At 36.0% G+C, this 18,257-nt stretch overlaps 1 protein-coding gene across 8 annotated transcripts in view; it reads left to right on the top strand.

Annotated features, from left to right (window-relative positions):
- RPS6KC1 (ribosomal protein S6 kinase C1) overlaps positions 1-18,257 on the top strand; it is a 201,582-nt gene that overhangs the window by 33,161 nt on the left and 150,164 nt on the right. For 7 of the 8 annotated variants that reach the window (XM_034666861.1, XM_034666859.1, XM_034666865.1 and 4 more), the window contains one exon: positions 11,474-11,567. The exons of the other annotated variant lie outside the window; for it this stretch is intronic. In XM_034666861.1, the coding sequence (XP_034522752.1) occupies positions 11,474-11,567 (94 nt within the window). The remainder of the gene's footprint in view (positions 1-11,473; positions 11,568-18,257) is intronic. 8 annotated transcript variants of the gene reach the window in all.

Below are 18,257 nucleotides of genomic sequence, written 5' to 3'. Positions count from 1 at the left end.
GGGGGAGTGGGTGAGGAAAAAGCAGACTCATAGAGGAAGAGCCTGATGTGGGGCTCGATCCCATAACGCCGGGATCACGCCCTGAGCCGAAGGCAGACGCTTAACTGCTGTGCCACCCAGGCGCCCCTCTTTATTGTTTTAAATAATAATTTTCTAATTTATTTTGTATTGAGCTTGTGCAGGTTGTTGATATCAGTGTCTTTAATGACCACAATTTTCCTATTGCCTTTAGACTTCCAGAACAAAGCTAGGCGATTGTGCCGTACTTGTTTTTTCCTTTCTTTAAACATCTACTCATTTGTATAAATGTAATTGTTAGAACATATGAAATATATGAATAGTATATGAGTATGGGGATTTTTAATTTTACTGATGCCAGTGGATCTACAAAAAGAAATTATGTTTTATGACCAATTTTAACTTGCTGAAGAAAGTTGATCTTTTGAAAGATATTATAAACTTATGACTTTACACTAATAGAAATACAAATAGTAATAGAAAAGTTTGTAGTACCAATAAGATTTCTAGTAATTGACTTCATCACTTAATTTTTCATTACTGTGTCGACCAGGCTGAGATGATGAATGTGGTTCTGCTTATGACATACTACGGATCTTTAGGATAAAAGGCCAAATCAAATTGATACAGTATTTGCTCTTTGCTATTCTTGGTTTACAGCTCTATCTATGTGACAAGCAGTCTATGCGTATAGAAAAAGGCAGGATTAGGGGCACCTGGGTGGCTCAGTTTGTTAAGCATCTGATTCTTGATTTCAGCTCAGGTCATGGTCTCTGAGTCATGAGATCGAGCTCCTCACTGGGCTATGTGCTCAGGGGGAATCTGCTTGTGATGCTGTCTCTCCCTCTGCCTCTCCCCCTACTTTCTCTCAGGCACATATATGTGCTCTCTCTCAAATAAATAAATTAAAAAAAAAGCAGCATTATTAAGCAAGAAGGATGTGGCTTTATAGAAATTGTGAAAAGCAGTCATGCAAATTAACACATGCCAAGGGCTAAAAACATCAGTCTAGGAATATAGAAGTCAGATCTTAGACTTTGAACTATTTATTTATTTATTTATTTTTAGAGATTTGTTTCTTTATTAGAGAGAGGGAGAGAGTGCACGTGCCCTGGGGGGGGGGCAGAGAGAGAGGGAGAGACAGTCCTAAGCAGACGACCTGATGACCCTGAGATCACGACCTGATCCAAAACCAAGAGTCTGATGCTTAACTGTCTGTACCACCCAGGTGCCCCTGACTTTGAACAATTTAAATATAAGTTACCTGTTCATTCTGTTTCCTTTGGATCTGGGAATTCCTGATTGTAACTGCTGCTGAAAGACACTTTATAGGCTCTGTGGAAAGAGAGACAGAAGAAAAGAAAGAAGACATTGGGCACTTTAAGGGAAGTCAAGCTAATCTTAGAAAATATATTAGAAATACCTTAAGTAGTGTGCTGGGCAGGAGAGAGACACTGATTTGATAATATCACAACAGTGGTAGTCAGTCTCTAAATAAAGATTAGAAAATAGGATCCTTGAGGGTTATTTAGCTGCAAGCAAAAAAACATAAAAAGCTTACTATATTGGTTTAAATAAGAAAGTGGTTTGCCTTATACAACAAGAAGTTGAGTGAGGAAGATAGGACAGGGTTGATACAGAGCTCAATGATATCATCAAAGCCTTAGGTTACTGGTTTGGGGTGTGAAAGGAAAAGGGCTGATAAATGAATGAATGAATGAATGAATGCATGCCAGCTTTGAAAAGCTTTCCTAGAAATTCTACCTAGTTAGTCCTTACATCTTATAGTTCAGAACTGGGTCACAGGACTAGCCTTAGCTTCAGAGAAGTCTGGGTAGGTGACTCTTTTAGCTATTTCTTATTGTGGATGAAGGTATGGAGGGGAGGTTTTTGGGTAGCCAGGTCAGAGGGTGTGCTACAATAACGTAGGTTTTGGTTTTTTTGTTTGTGTGTGTGTTTGTTTTGGGGGAAAACACTGATGATAGATACCACATGCAAATGACTACCTAGTCACTTGATTTGACTTTTGTTTTAACATACACAAGAGTAGAAGGAATACTATCCTGAGCCTCCATTACACATTACTCATCTTAAAAAATTATCAGTATATTGCCAAATTTTTTTCATCTCGATGCCATATTCTTTGCTGGTTATGTATATATATATATATGTACATATATATGTATGTTTTTACAGTTTTATTGGCATACTTTAAAATTTACCAATTGTAAGTATAGCATTCAGTGACTTTCAGTAAATTTATAGAGTTGTGCAACTATCAAGTTTCTATCACCTCAACAGGTTTCTCCGTGCCTGGTTGCTGGCAACCCCCTTTCCCAGCCCCATCCCTAGGTAACTACTTACCTGTTTTCTGTCTATAGATTTGCCTCTTCAGGACATTTCAAATAACATGGAATCACACAATATGTGGTTTTTTTTCTGGTTTCTTTCACTTAGCATAATGTTTTGAGTTTCATCCATGTTGTATCGTGTATCAGTATTCTATTCCTTTATGTTGCTGAATAGTATTCTCTTACATAGAGTATACTGCATGTTGTTTATCCATTGACAAAATGATGGACATTTGGATTGTTTTCAGTTTTTTGGCCCTTTGTCCAGTACTGCTGCCAACAAATTTTTGTGTACAAATCTATGTGTAGATACATGTTTTCATTTCTCTTGGGTAGATTCTGAGGGGTGGAATTGCTGTGTCTTATGGTAAGTTTACGTTTTTAAAAAACTGCCAACCTGTTTTTCAAAGTGACTATACTGTTTTACATTCCCCAGCAATGTATGAAGGCTCTGGTTCTTACACAATTTCACCAATTGTGTGAAATTTAGATTATAGCTGCTCTAGTATGTGTTTAGCGGTATCTCACTATAGTATTAGCTAATTATCATTTCCTAATGGCCAGTGATGTTGAGTTTGTTTTCATGTGCATATTCATATACTTTGGTGAAATGTTTATTAAAATCTGTCCAGTTTTGGTCGGGTTGTCCTATTATTGAGTTGTAAGAGTTCTGAATATATTCTGGATACAAGTCCTTTATTACATATGTGTTTTGCAGATATTTTTCTCCCAATCTGTGGCTTGTCCATGTTCTTAATGGTGTCATTTGAAGTATAAAAGTTTTTAGTTTTGGTGAAGTCTAATTTATCAGTTTTTTTCTTTTTTTGAATCATACTTTTTTTTGTCATATCCAAGAAATCTTAGATTAACCCAAAGTCTCCTGTGTTCTTTTCTGGAAGTTTTGGTCTTACATTTAGATCTGTGATCCATTTTTGGTTAATTTTTGTATACAGTGTGAAGTAACAGTCTAAATTCATCTTTTGGCACATGAATATCTAATAGCACTGTCTGTTGAAAAGGCCATCTTTTCCCCATTGAGTTACGTTGGCATTGTTGCTGAAAATGAATTGAATGTAAATGTAATGGTTTATTTCTTGACTTTTGATGGGTTCTATTGATCTATATGCCTGTTCTTATAACAGTACTGTATTTTCTTCATTATTGTAGCTTTATAATAAGTTTTGAAATCAGATAGTGTAAGTTTACTGTCTCACTTTATTCATCCTTTTTCAGAATTGTTATGGCAATTTTGAGTCCCTTGAATTTCCATAAAAATTTTTAGCAGCAGCTTGTCCATATAAACAAAAAATCTGCTGGAATTTTGATTGGAATTGTATTAAATCTATAGTAAATTTGGGGAAAATTGGTTCTTAACAATATTGTCTTCCAATTCATGAGCATAAAATGACTCTCCATTTATTTAATTAGTCTCGGCAGTGTCTTGCAATTTTCAGTGTATAAGTTTGGTACTTCTTTTGTTAAAATTATTCTGTGCATTTTATTCTTTAGATGCCTTTGTGAACAGAATTGTGTTCTTTCTCTTAGCGTTATGTCTTAAAGGTTTAGTCGATGTTGTAGCGTGTATCAACACTTCATTCCTTTTTGTGACTATATCATATTCCTTTGTATAGATCCGTGGATATACTGCATTTTGTTTATCCATTCATCAGTTGAGCACATTTGGGTTGTCTCTCCCTTTTGGCTATTACTAATGATGCTGTTATAAATATTGGCATATAAGTATTTTGTGTGGCACTATCTTTTCATTTCTCTTAGGTATATAGTATTAGGTATATTAGTATTAGAATTGATCTGGGAGGATTTCAAATTTTAATTCAATTTATTTACTTGTTACAAGTTTATTATGATATTCTCTTTCTTCTTGAATCAGCTTTGGTAATTTGTTCTCTCCCAGGAATTTTCATCTAAATCGTGTAATTTGTTAGCATAAATTGTTCATAGTATTTCCTTATAATGTCTTTTGATTTCTGTAGGGATGGTAGTGATGTTCCTTCTTTCATTCTTGATTTTGGTAATTTGTATCTTGTTTATTTTTTTCTTGGTCAGTCTGGTTAAAAGTTCGATATTGTTGATTTTCTCAAAGGACTAACCTGGTTGGGGTGCCTGGGTGGTTCAGTCAGTTAAGCATCTGACTTCATCTCAGATCATGATTTTAAGGTCCTGGGATAGAGCCCCACATTGGGCTCCATGCTCAGGAGGGAGTCTGCTTCTTCCTCTGCCCCTCCCTCTGCTCATTCTCTCTCGCTCTCAATTAAGTAAATCTTAAAAAAAAGAAGACTAACTTGGTTTTGTTGATTTTTCTGTATTTTCTATTTCATTTTTCTCTATTTCATTTTATTGATTTCTACTCTAAACTCTATTTCCTTCCTTTTGCTTGCTCTGAATTTACTTTGCTGTTTATCTGATTCTTTAATTCCTTAAAGTGGAAGCTTAGGTTACTGATTTGAGATATTTCTTCTTATCTAACATAGGCATTTACAACTATAAATTTTTCTTTTAGCACTGGGTGAACCTCATCCCATAACTTTTTATGTTTTGTTTTCATTTTTATTCAGTTCAATGCATTTTTTAAATTTCTTTTGTGATTTTTCTGTGAACCCATTGATTATTTAGAAAAATGTTAATTTCCAAATATTCATTGTTTTCCTAAAGTTTCTTTTATTGTTGATTTCTAGTTTTCTTGCAGTCATGGTCAGGAAACATATGTTGTATGATTTCAATTCTTTTAAATTTATTGAGACCTGATTTATTTCTTAGCATACGACCTGCCCTGGAGAATATTCCCTGTGTGCTTGAAAGGAATGTATATTCTGTTGTCAGGTGCAATTTTATGTAAATTTTAGTTAGTTCAAATTAGTTGTCAGTGATGTTTAAGTGTTCTGTATCTTTGCTGATTTTCTATCTAGTTCTGTCAATTATTGAGAGTGAGGTATTGAAGCCTCCAGTTATTATTGTTGATTTTTCTATTTGTCCTTTCAGTTGTTAATGTTTATTTATTTTGGAGCTCTCTTGTCATGTTCATGTGTATAGCTTCCTGATAAGTTGATTTTCTTAGCCTTACAAAATGGCCCTCCTTGACCTGAGTAGTATTTATTGTCTTAATGTCTATTTTGTATGATTTTCATATAGACCACTGTTTCATAAGACTATTCTAGGTCTCTTTTTGCATGGAACCTTTCTTTTCATTCTTTTTTTTGGCAGCAAAGCAAGGTTTACTGAGCAATAGCAAAGTGATAGCACGAAGCTCCCAAGGAGGGAGGGGACCTGAGTGGGTTGCTGCTTTCTTTTCATTCTTTTGCTTTCAATCTGTTCGTGTTATTGAATCTAATGGGTATCTCTTGCATGCACTATATAGTTTGACCTTATTTTTTTTTTCCAGTCTCAAAATTGCTGTCACTGATTGGCATAGTCAGTCCTTTAAATTTAAATATACCATTTTGCTATATGTTATATATTTCATATATTTTTTGTTTTTTTCTCCTTTATGTCATCTTTTGTGTTAAATATTTTTTATTATACTATTTAAATTTCCCTTTTATGTTCTTTAAGTTATGTATGTATTTTAAAGATTTATTTATTTTAGAGAGAAAGAGAAAGAGAGAGAGCCTGAGAGAGTGAGCATGCCAGGAGTGGGGGAGGGGCCGAGGGAGAGGGAGAGAAAGAATTTCAAGCACACTCCTGTTTAGGGCAAAGCCCGCTACAGGGCTGGATCTCACTACACTGAGATCATGACCTGAGCCAAAATCAGGAGTTGGACCCTTAACCAACTGAGCTACCCAGGTGCTCCTTAAATTATATTCTTAATGGTTGTTCTAGGGATTAAAATAATGCATTTTAATTTATGACAGTTTACTTAAGATTAATGTTAACTTAATTCCGGTAGAATATAGAAAGTTTGCTCCATAAAGCTCTATTCACTCCTCCTTTTTTGTTATCATATGTATATCTCAAATGTATTATAAACCTAACAATATAGTGTTATGATTTGATGTCTTTTAATGTTAAGGAGAAGAAAAGAGAAGAACATATATTTATATAGTCTTTTATATTTACCCTCATATTTACCTTTTTCTGGTGTTCTTTATTTGTTCAGGTTGATTTGAATTACCGTACGTTGTCAGCTTGAAGGATTTCCTGTAGTTTTTTTTGTGTGTGTAAGGCGGGTTTTTTAGCAACAGATTTTCTTCGTCTTTGGAACTGTTTTTGTTTGCCCTTAATTTTTAAAGAATAGTTTATCTGGATATATAGAATTATTGATTAACTGTTTCTTTTAGCATTTTGAATTTATCATTTCAGTGCCTTTTCTTTTTCATTGTTCTTAATGAGAAGTTGTTACTTTTACTGTAATTCTGGTATAGAAGTCTTTTTCTGTTGCTGCTTTCAGAATTTAGCCTTTGTCTTTCAGTAATGTGATTCAAGGTGTAGATATCTTTCTGTTTATCCACTTGGGGTTTAATTTATCTTCTTGTATTGGTAGATTATTATTTTTCATCAAAGTTTGAAAGTTTTCTGCCTCATCTTTTCAAATATTTTTTTCCTCTCTCATGCCTGGTACATGTAAGTTGGTATGCTTGATATTATCCTTACAGCTCTTTGATTCTCTTTATTGTTATTAGGTCTTTTTTTCCTATGATTTTCATTTTGGGTAGTTTCTATTGATTTTTAAGTTCATTTATTATTCATCTTTCTCAAATCTGTTGAATTTTGTTACTAAGCTTTTCAATACGATTTCCATCTGGTTTTGTTTTTAAAATTGAGATTCACATAACATAAAATTCAGCATTTTAAAGTATAAAGTTTAGTAGTATTTAGTATATTCACAGGGTTATGCCACCATTATCATTGTCTAATTCCAGAACATTTTCATTACCCCGTAAAGAAATCTTCTGCCCATTAGCACTTACACCTTCTTCCCCACTTGCCCTAACTCCTAGCAACCACTAATCTATTTTCTGTCTTGATGGGTTTACCTATTCTGGACGTTTCACATGAATGGAATCATACAGTATGTGGCCTTTTGCATCTGGCTTCTTTCACCTAGCTTAATGTTTTCAAGGATCATCCATGTGGTAGCATGTGTCAGTGCTTTGTTCCTTTTTATGGCTGAATAATATTCCATTAGGTGGATATGAATATGCCACATTTTATTTATCTATGATTCAGTTGATAGACATTTGAATTATCTCCACTTTTGGCACTTATGAATATTGTTTCATTTGCTTCTTTTTTATAATTTGTATTTATTTATATTTTATTTTTGCTATTTCATGAGTCTGCGTATGGAGCACACACTTTCTTATGTCTCATGATTTTTTTTGTTGAAAACTGGAAGTTTTGGATAATACAGCAGATCAGAGTTCTGATTTTTGCCCTGAGGGTTGTTAGCATTGTTTTGTTAGCATGTTCAGTAAAGTGTCTGTACTGAATCTGTGGATTCTGTTTAATGGGCAGTGAATGACTGCTGATATCTCTGCTCAATTTTTAATTTTTATTGTATTTTTAAACCTGGCTAACTGGGGATGAGTCTTGTATCATCCTAGCTTAGTGGTCAGCCAGTGATTGGTCTTTGCTTGTATTTAAACACTCTGTTCCATTATATGCTTCTTCCACATGCTGATGATTCTTGGTGTATTTTCAAAGTTCAAGCAGTTTTTAAGTTTGCCCTGGCTTTTGCTTTCCCCTGGGATCTCTTGGATTTCCTCTGTGCATGTGCACCTTCATGGTTTGCCAGGGATTTGTAGAGAGCTCAGTTTCTCTCTGATTTCTCCTGCATGGGGGTGTACAGAGCCTATTAAGAACCCACATGGCTGTGTATTTTCTGTACCTCCCTGTGAAATGTCTGGTTAATATGCTGGTTCTTCGCTTGCCGCAACTTCACGTTTGCTGAGCCACTGTGTGTTGGCACTGGGATCGCTACTATTACTGATAGTACTGTTTGGGGTGGACTTTTTCTGTGCTTCAGTCCAAATCGTGCCAGCCTCCTCTGTAAGTGATTCTGCTTAATTTCAAGGCTTGCCTTGCCCTTGTATAATTACCATGGCAACCCAGCTGGGCTGGAAGGTGGGAGAAACCCTGGGCAAGAATGCCACAGACTCCCACAGTTCTTACCTACGGATTTATGGTTTTTCACAGGTAACCACTTCTTCATTTGTTTTACGTTTTTGGTCAATTTCCAGAGCCCTCAAATGGTCGTCCTGACAGTTTTTTCTAGTTAACTGCTTTTTGGGAAGAGTGTTTGCTAATCTACTTATTCCATCATACCTGAACTCCTTCACCCTCCAGATTGACATTTCGTTAACAAAAAACTTTGAGATGCTGTGTAACAAGAGCTGTCTGCTGTGTAGTGAAGAGCACCAAATGGTTAATGTTTTGGTCTAGAGATCAAAATAGCAATTAATCTAGAGATTTAACGTAGAGATTAAAATAGAATTGTGACATATTTTCCCACTACTTCCCTCAAGTTCCTATGGAACAGTTTTTATTATTTTGTTTAATTAAAGATTTAGTCTTCATTACTTTGTATAATATCGTTTATTCAATTAGGTAAATAAAATTTCTCTGGAATTCTGAGCTAAAACATTTTTTGCATTATTTAGTATTCTTTTTTTATTTTATCTTGTAAACAGATCTTATGTCCGCTAATATTAACAAATAAAATTTTTTTGAGCGCTTCTGTTGTTCTAAACACTTTACGTGTATGAAATCTTTTAGTCCTAACCACTTACTGAGTTATAGATAATATTTCCATTTTATAGATAGGTAACTTAAAGTCACACACCTGGTGGTTGAAGAGGTAGTTAATAGTTGAAAGGTACCTTCTGTTAAGTGAGATTATAAACAAAATCAGCTTTGTCTATTAAAATTCTCAGGAATATTTGCAGATTTTCTTAAGATTTGATTTGGATGGCTTTGTCTAAAATACTCTTCTTTTTTAGAGAAGAATGCAAGTATAAACTGTGATTTGAATATTTTAATAGACAGATAGAACAAAGTGGTATAAATTCTTGCCTCTAAAAAGAATAATTGTGGGACTCCTGGGTGGCTCAGCCGGTTAAGCTCTTGGCTGCCTTTGGCTCAGGTCGTGAACCTAAGGTCCTGGGATCATGACCTGCATCAGGCTCCTTGCTCAGTGGGGAGCCTGCTTTTCCCTCTCTGCCTGCTACTCCCCTTGCTTGTGCTCACTCTCTCTCTCTGATTAAAATAGTAATAAAAATAATAAAGAGAATAATTGTTTTAAAGTTTCAGTTCACTTAACACTCTGAGAAGTAAAAGTTGGTAATTTGAGAGGGACCATTTAAAATTTTTCTTTATTAAAGATAAGCAGGCAGGGAGACTTTTTTTTTTTTTAAGATTTTATTTATTTATTTGTCAGGGAGAGCACGCACAAGCAGGGAGAGCAGCAGGCAGAGGGAGAAGCAGACTCCCCGCAGAGCAAGGAGCCTAATGTGGGACTTGATCCCAGGACCCTGGGATCATGACCTGAGCCGAAGGCAGATGCTTAAGCTAAGACTGAGGCACCCAGGCATCCCAAGACTTTTGATTATGTAAAGAGAGTTGTTGAGTTCTTTGTGCTGAAGGTGAGAGGAAATAGGGGTCTTGTGTTTCTCTTGGGTTTTGCTATCATGGTAGTAGTGTTTGGGGGCATGGAACTATTCATGGATGGTAGAAGGAAAGATGTTAAGGAGCAGAAGAGCTATTCTTTTAGTTATAATTATTTAAGGATTATAAGCCCTTATATCCATGATTGGAGCAGTCCATGAAACGACAGCACAAAATCACACCACCACCACTTACTTGATAAGTACCATTCTCTAGTTGCACATAGAGTGAGAGAAAACAGCCTTTTTTTTTTTTTTTTTAAAGATTTTATTTATTTATTTGACAGAGATAGAGACAGCCAGCGAGAGAGGGAACACAAGCAGGGGGAGTGGGAGAGGAAGAAGCNAGTGGGAGAGGAAGAAGCAGGCTCATAGCAGAGGAGCCTGATGTGGGGCTCGATCCCATAACGCCGGGATCACGCCCTGAGCCGAAGGCAGACGCTTAACCGCTGTGCCACCCAGGCGCCCCAGAAAACAGCCTTTTGAGGGTTGAATTTGTAAACCTAAATATAGAATTAAAATAATGGTCACATGGAAAAATCAATTTTATATTTATTAAAAATAATACAAATATCTTAAATTTGTTTAATTTTACATACATTATTATGTCTCAGTGTTTTTCAAATTTAAGGTACTTCTGGAATCATTGAGGTTCTGTGTGATATATTGTAGTTTTTTATTTGATAAAATTAAGTGACTTCTAATGAGGTCCCATCATTTATCACTAATCAGAATGATCGGCCACTAAGGATACTGAGCAATAGTCTTTACTTGGTGGGTGTTTTTTTTTTTTCCTTGCTTTTTTTAAATGAGTATTTTTGATACATTTTTTAAAAAATATGCTTTTATAACAAGCCATATGATTTTATAAACATAATATTCCTTTTGAATGTTAATAGACCAAAATAGATTTTAATAATAGATTATTTTTTAGAGCAGTTTAGTTTACAGAAAAATTGTGCAGAAAGTATAGTGCTTTCAGGGGTGCCTGGGTGGCGCAGTCAGTTGAACTTCTGAGTCATGATTTCAGCTCAAGTCATGATCTCAGGGTCATGTGATCGAGCCCCATGTTGGACTCTGCGCTCAGCGCAGAGTCTGTTTAAGTTTCTCTCTCCCTCTGCCCCTTCCCCCTGTGTGTGTATGTGTGTGCACGTGTGTGCACGCTCCTCTTTATCTCTCTCTGTCAAATAAATAAATCTTAAAAAAAAAAAAGGGGAAAGTTTAGTGCCTTCCTGTATATCCCCTTTCCCCTTCACAGAGATTCCTCTATTAACACCTTGTATCGGTGTGGTACATTTGTTACAGTTGATGTGTCAATACTGATATTCCTATTGATTTTTTTAAAAGCAATTATTATCTAGTTTAACAGATGCATAGTTCCTGTAATCCTTATACATACTTAGTTGAGATAACTAGTGTTCATTTATTATTCATTTTTAAAATACTCTTATTAACAATGAAACACAATTATTCTCCTCTTCTTAGGGTGGAATAATTAATGATGGTTCTGAATTGATTGGTCCTGCTGAAGCATATTCGGATTCCCTCGTTGATAGCTTTCCTGAGTGTAGTACAGAAGGTAGGATATTCTGATTTTTTTTTTCATTTCATGGTTTTGATTGCAGACTATAAATCATATTTGAATTGCAAAAGAATAGATGGCTATAGGAATTTGAGAGTATTTCACCAATTCTAAGATACTTTTTTCCTTCACATTTTAGTATCACTGATATTGGGTGCATGAAATTGGGTCGATGATATCTTACATTTATTTGACAGCTTTTTTTCTTTCTTAGTGATATATAATATAGTATAATGATTTATCCTACAATTAATGGCAAATTAGATTTGATGAAATGTGGTGTAATGAATGTTCAGAATTTGTATTGTCTAAGTGTTAAGAATATTTTGCTGAAGTTTATTTAGCAGCATCTGACTTTTAGACAATTAATTTCAAGACTGGCTTTAAAAGGTTAGTCATGTTCCCAGAAAGAGGGCAGTTTTAAACGTGTTTTTAGTATGTTTTATAATAACATGAGTCTAAAGCAAAGCAGTTTTTGAAATATAATCACTTTAATTCAAGAATGCTTAATGTCTTGTTTTATTCCTTTGTTAAGCCATCCTTGAATTTTTATGAAGGTTTAAAATACATACATTTTGGTCTTTAAATTTCCTTAGCTAGTTTTCTTCCAGGGAAGATTTTGGAATTAATAAAGAGAGATTTGTAGATAGGGAGGGAGAGTCTTTAAAAATAGGTAATTAGATCTGTTTGACGAGGCTTAGGTTTGTTTTATATAAAAGTAAAATCATAGACTAGGTATTGATCTCTTTCATGGATAACAGTTTATGATAGAGGAGGATGCTGAATATGGGAGGTAGCCATAGTCTCATTTCAGTGATGTTTTTGTAGGGATATGTACTGATGTCATATATCAGCAGACACATTGATATAGGTTTATTGCAGTAAATTCTCATCTTAATTTGATAGGAGCAGCAAGTTCCCATCCATCGTGTAGGCTGAAGCATTTAAAATTTGTTTTTCAGGGGCCTTGTTAGCACAGTAGGTAACATGTCAGTCTCATAAAATTTGTTTTTCTTTTGTTGCCACCACATAGAGAAGTGATTAGCTCTTCTTGTTTTTCATGGTGGCTCCCACTGACTTAAAAACAAAGTCCGTTCATTTATACCTAGTGTTTTGTGTAATGTATGGGGACCTCAGGCCCAGGGATTTCCATCAGGTCCTCAGTATCTTTAACTCCATACTGAATCAGCCAAGGTCATAGAAAAACACTGCTGGCAGTAATTTTACTTTACAATCCAAATACCTGTTCTTTGTCACCTGTTTTGATCTGTGGATCCTTGCCAGGCTTTGAAAAATCTAGTCCCTGCTTGGGATCCCAGTGTGATTCTGTTTTTAGAGCTGGTTTCCTTGGTAGGTGACTTTACCTGGGATAACCTGATCTGGCTGTTGCCTCAGAGATACTCTTTTCCTGAGAAGGAGGGAGAGGGTATCATCTGCCTGTAGATGTGCTGATTTGGTGACATCCAGTAGTGGACAGATAGAAGGATTTGTAGGAGAGTGTTCAATGAGGAGTACAGTTCTTGGAAATGGTAGAATATTTCTTAGTTTCTCTCCTTTTGTGTTTTGTTACAGGAATCTAAGGTTGCATGATTTGGGGATGGCTATATTCTTTTGATCTGTGCTAAGCCGTTTTTACTAGGTGTACGTCAGCTATGGTGGGAGACGTGTGTCTCAGGAACCTATTTTAGTGTAAGGTCATCATGGATGGGAATGATGCAGAGGTCTTTTGCCCTTTGTTATCATCTGGAAGAGAAGGGGAGGAGCATTAGGGAAAAAAAACATAGGAATGTGTTTTCTTGGGATGATGTTCTAAAATACGGGAAGCAGTTCAGGGTAAAAATGTGGCTATGGTAAAAATGTGGTTAAAAAAAAAAAAAGGAGATAGTACCTGAAGCTTGGATGAGTTTGTAATTTATTATCCAAACTGGGACACACATTGCTGAGAAGTATAGAGGATGCTTTAGTAAGTACAGCGAGACCACTCTCATAAACCAGGACTGCCCCTGGCACACTGGGACAGACAGCTTGGGCCGTCCTACTTAAAGCAGTTGTTTCAGGGTTTACCTTTGAAGTTTCAAAAAGATGGGTTTTCCTTGGAAGGATTTATCTTTTAGGAATATGCATTTATGAGAGAAATTGGGGGCAACCTTTTTGTTAAAAAACCCCAGAGAAGACTTATGCTTCCAAAAAGTAATACTGGCATTTTATCCTTTCCATGCGTAGTTTGGTTCTCCAACTGTATTACCATCTCTGAAACACGCTGTGATCCGTGACGAATGCAAAATGTGGAACTAGAAAGGCTGTTAATGCTTATGTTTTTTACTCCCTCCCTCTAAAAGCCTTTATGCCTGACTAATTAATCCTGCTGAAAGACACCTTGTTGACAAATACAGACCAGAGTGTCAGACAGCTTGCAAATTCATTGTTATATGAGAGGGGAAATGACTTTTAAATATCATGAGATTGTCTGGCATACTGGGTAAGTGGAAGATACACTTTCCTACCAAAAGGTCTGTAAACCCCCGAGACAGCCAAGGGAAAGGGCCTCTCCTAGCAAAAGAGCAGGAAAGCTGGCAGCCGGCCAAGCCCCACAGGTATGCAGTGAAATGGAGGGTTGTAGAGGGATTGTGGTGGCAAGTGCTTGTGGTTTGGATTTAGAGCCAAAATGTGAGGAGGTGATTCACTCCATAACAGCTCCTCTGAGTGTAGTATTTTAAATGGTGTTTCAAAGGTGTATTCATTTTTCACTTGTGATTTAGTTTGCCAGTGAAATGAGCCAGAGGGGCAAATCTTAATATATCGTCTGCTGTTTCAAGGTCCTTCAGTAGAGTTAGAATGACATGGCAAGTATGTCACGTGTCAGAGAACAGATGCAGAGGCTAAGTGATCATTATTTTTATTAGTACCATAAAAATGCAATCAACAGGTCTTAATTTACCTTGAAGGAAAGTTTTCTGAGGAAAACTTTAAGAGCTGGAATAATGTTTTTTGTTTTTTTAAAATTATTATTTGGTAGTAATGGGATGGAGGAAACCCTTTTTAAGGTTTCATAAAACCAATGATTTGGTGATTAACTGGTAAATGTATTTTATTTAATACGAAATTGAAAATTACAAAATTTTTCAGTAGGTTTTTAGATAAAAAGTTAGATTTATGTTTTTATTTTATTTTATTTTTTTAAAAGATTTTATTTATTTATTTGACAGAGAGAAACAGCCAGTGAGAGAGGGAACACAAGCAGGGGGAGTGGGAGAAGAAGAAGCAGGCTTCCAGCAGAGGAGCCTGATGTGGGGCTCGATCCCATAACGCCAGGATCACGCCCTGAGCCGAAGGCAGACGCCTCACGACTGAGCCACCCAGGCGCCCCTGTTTTATGTTTTTAAAATGAAATGCTGGTCACTCTTTATCTCCTTTGTCCAGAGAAATTAAGCTATATATATATTTAAAGATGAAAGAGGATTGACTTGATTGTTAACATCTTATTTCCTTTTTAAACTTGCATCTTTTCATTTGATTAAACTTAGCTATGAAGTTAGTATGACATTTGTGGAAATCTGGCCAAAATGGTGCATTGGAATTGAGCTTCTTGACNCCCCCCCCCCCCCCCCCCCTAAATTGTGGGTTAAGAGCTCCCTGGGGTTCAATTGTAGCAACTGTAGACATAAGAAAGGATCTATTAAGCTGTCTTGAATTAGCCATTTTAGAGTAAATGAGATGTACATTTTGAGACTAGCATCCCCGCATTGCTGGTCTATGTAAGGGATCTCTAAAATCATTTTCAGTTCAAGATTTGTGTTTTTAGTTGATGGAGGAGTGATCATTCTTTCCACTAAAGCACGAAGATTAGGGTTAAACTGTATTAAATTGAATAATGTTGATTAGTTTTAAACTGTTAGGGGAGACTAATTGGAAGGGTTTATAGTTACTTAAGTTTGAAGAAAATCTTCTGTGTCAATGTACCATTTTATTATTATATTTTTTGTTTTATTATTTGTGTTATTTTCATTTAGTTGATTTAAAGTCGATGCTTTGAGGCAGGATCATTTTAAAAAGGAATATTCTTCAGTTGATTGGCTACTTAAGAGCCTAAATCTATTGTTCAGGCAAACTTAAAGTCTAGAGGTGGTGTAAGATGTCAAAATATAGAAAGCCTGATTAAAAGTAATTTAAATTTAAAGTAGAATTTAGAGCGAATGTCCACTAGGTGGCACCGTGAGAACTCTAAATCTCGTTACTGGGATTATTCTAGGCCCTCCTGTATTATGAGAGTGGGTTTATTCACTTTGAAGTTCCTTTTTCTTTTAAGTGCTTGTCTACTTAATGTTATTCATTGTCCTTTGTTAGTTGAATTTTCTTTCATGAGGGAGCTTAAAATAAATAGGGAAAAGAGAATGGATCATTATTCTCAAGAAAAACACAAATGAGAATGTGTCATTGTATGTGTGCATGTAAAACAAATGATACAAATTATAAATATTGACTCTTAAAAACCCTAGGGCTATTGAGGATAATGTTAGCTATTAGGAGTTTAGGGGTTGGGTGGGGAATGTAAAAAAAAAAATTCATGATATGTCATGGGAAGTGTTTTAGAGTAGAAGGAACATTAAGAATGTTATATATAAATCCCTTATTCCACAATTAAAAAATTGGAACTTCAGAGAAGTAAAGCCGTGTGCCTAAGGCAGTCCAGGCATTCTAGGTAGTCAGCAGCAATTATAGAAGTATATTTTGAAAGAAGAGATTTAATTTTATGGAGAGGATGCAGTGAGAATACATATTTGGTATAGAAAGCTCAGCGCGAGCTACTTGTGTGCTGGTAGTAGGTTTGATTTGCAGAGAAGATTACGGAGAGTAGCAACATAAAAAGTTCATTAGGTAGAAAGGAAAGCCAACTCACAGATCTTTGTTGTTCATGATAAGATAACAGTGTTAGGGTTGTAATTTTGATTGATGTGTTGTTTTCTGAGGTTACTCTGTTTTTCACCAATTATGCAGTGAATATACTGGTGCTCTTTTCATAAATTTTCAAGGGTGAAGCAAAGACTTGTCCCCAGGATATTATAAAAATGTGAGACATCAAAGGAATGGTACTTTTTCGTAACAGTAGCTATTTCTAAATGATAAGTTGGTAATCAAGTACAGGAGTCTTAATTAGCATCAAGTTTCAGATTTAGGTATTTGCCTAAAATCATATTAATAAGGGCTTGTTTCTTAATGGAGATTGACATGTATGTCTTCTATCTCAGGATGACCTTTGTTCTGCTGCCTAGATATTTTGCTTTGTGTGTGAAGCATGAGTCATTGCTACTAGGAAAAGTAGAAATTCCCTTTCGTTGACTGAACCTCAGTGCTCAGTGAAAGCTATCAGCTAATAATAATGAGGCCATGTATTTTATATATAGTTGACCATGAGAGACCACCTGTTGTTCTAAAGGAAACTGATCTCTTTTTGCAGATGGTCTTCAAATACAGATTTCTGATAGTTTATAGTATAAAGATTTATTCTATAGCAACTCCACCTTTTCCCCTGGTGCCTGTCTTTCAGAGGTGGTGTCCTAGACAGATTTCACTAGACTGCCCTACTCTGAGCAGTTCAAAGCACAGAAGGTGAGGGTAGGTAGGTGAACTGGGATGCTATAGAAACCCCTCATGTCTGTAGCTGCTTTTTAACCGGTCACCTGGGGCCCTCTAATAGCCCTGAGACTTGAATCTCTGTGATATGAACCTGGAGGCAGAACGCTTTCATAGAACCTTTGACTCTTCCCCCTCCCATCTCTTCCCCAAAAGGCTGAGGTTTTTGTCTTGATGGTGTTGGTGAAGCATGTACCTTTTACTCTCATGATGGCTCCAGAGGGCCCCTTTAAACATGGATTGACTTCAGGTTGGTTTAACTTTTGACAAAGAGTCTCTGACTTGTCAATTGTTGCCCTGCCTTATCCACAATGTTCTTCCTACTCACCCTGAGAACCTCTTGGTTGTTGGCTGCTCTCTGTATCTTATTAACTTTCTTTCTGGGTTTTAGGAAGCTAGTTTCCACTTCATGTGCTATTTATATGGAGCTTTGTAAAAAACAGGTTGAATGACAGGACCGTGATTTCAAGGAGTTGAGCAAGCATTTTATTAAGTAGATGTGTTAAGGATATAAGGTGAACAAACTAGGTACTGAGTGTGTGTGTGCATGTGCGTGTGTAAGTAAATGGTTCTTTGCTGCGGTGGTGAAAGGGAAGTGTTCTCGAGTTGGTTGGGAAATACTTCATTGAGAAGAAGGGGATTTAGAAATTGCTTAAATGCAGAAGGGAAAGATTTCAGAGAATACTAGAAGACAATTAGTTGCAGTGTATGGTTGCGATATGATAGAGTTAGGCTTTTCAGATCTGGTAGGGTGCATCGTAAGAGGAGAATTAAAGGAAGAAGACAGGCAAGGAAGAAGTGTCAAGGGTTAGTCCGCTTCAAACAGATCTGTCTATAATCACTTCTGCCTTCTCTCTTAAGTTACGAATCCTTGGCACTGGCTGCTGGATGATTCATATGGGCCTATATTTCATAAATTATGTCTGTATAACATAGATTTATTCACAAATAAATTCCCAGTTTTAGCCCTTGCTGTATCTCCTTTGATATCCTTCAGATACTGAGGCTTAAGAGCTTGTCATCCACGTAAAGGAATGTGGTAAGAGTCACCTGTAA

This window comes from Ailuropoda melanoleuca, chromosome 8 (genome assembly GCF_002007445.2).
Source record: "Ailuropoda melanoleuca isolate Jingjing chromosome 8, ASM200744v2, whole genome shotgun sequence".
Lineage (NCBI taxonomy): Eukaryota > Metazoa > Chordata > Mammalia > Carnivora > Ursidae > Ailuropoda > Ailuropoda melanoleuca.
Note: the sequence above shows the minus strand (reverse complement) of the source record. Positions and strands in the feature narration are given on the sequence as shown.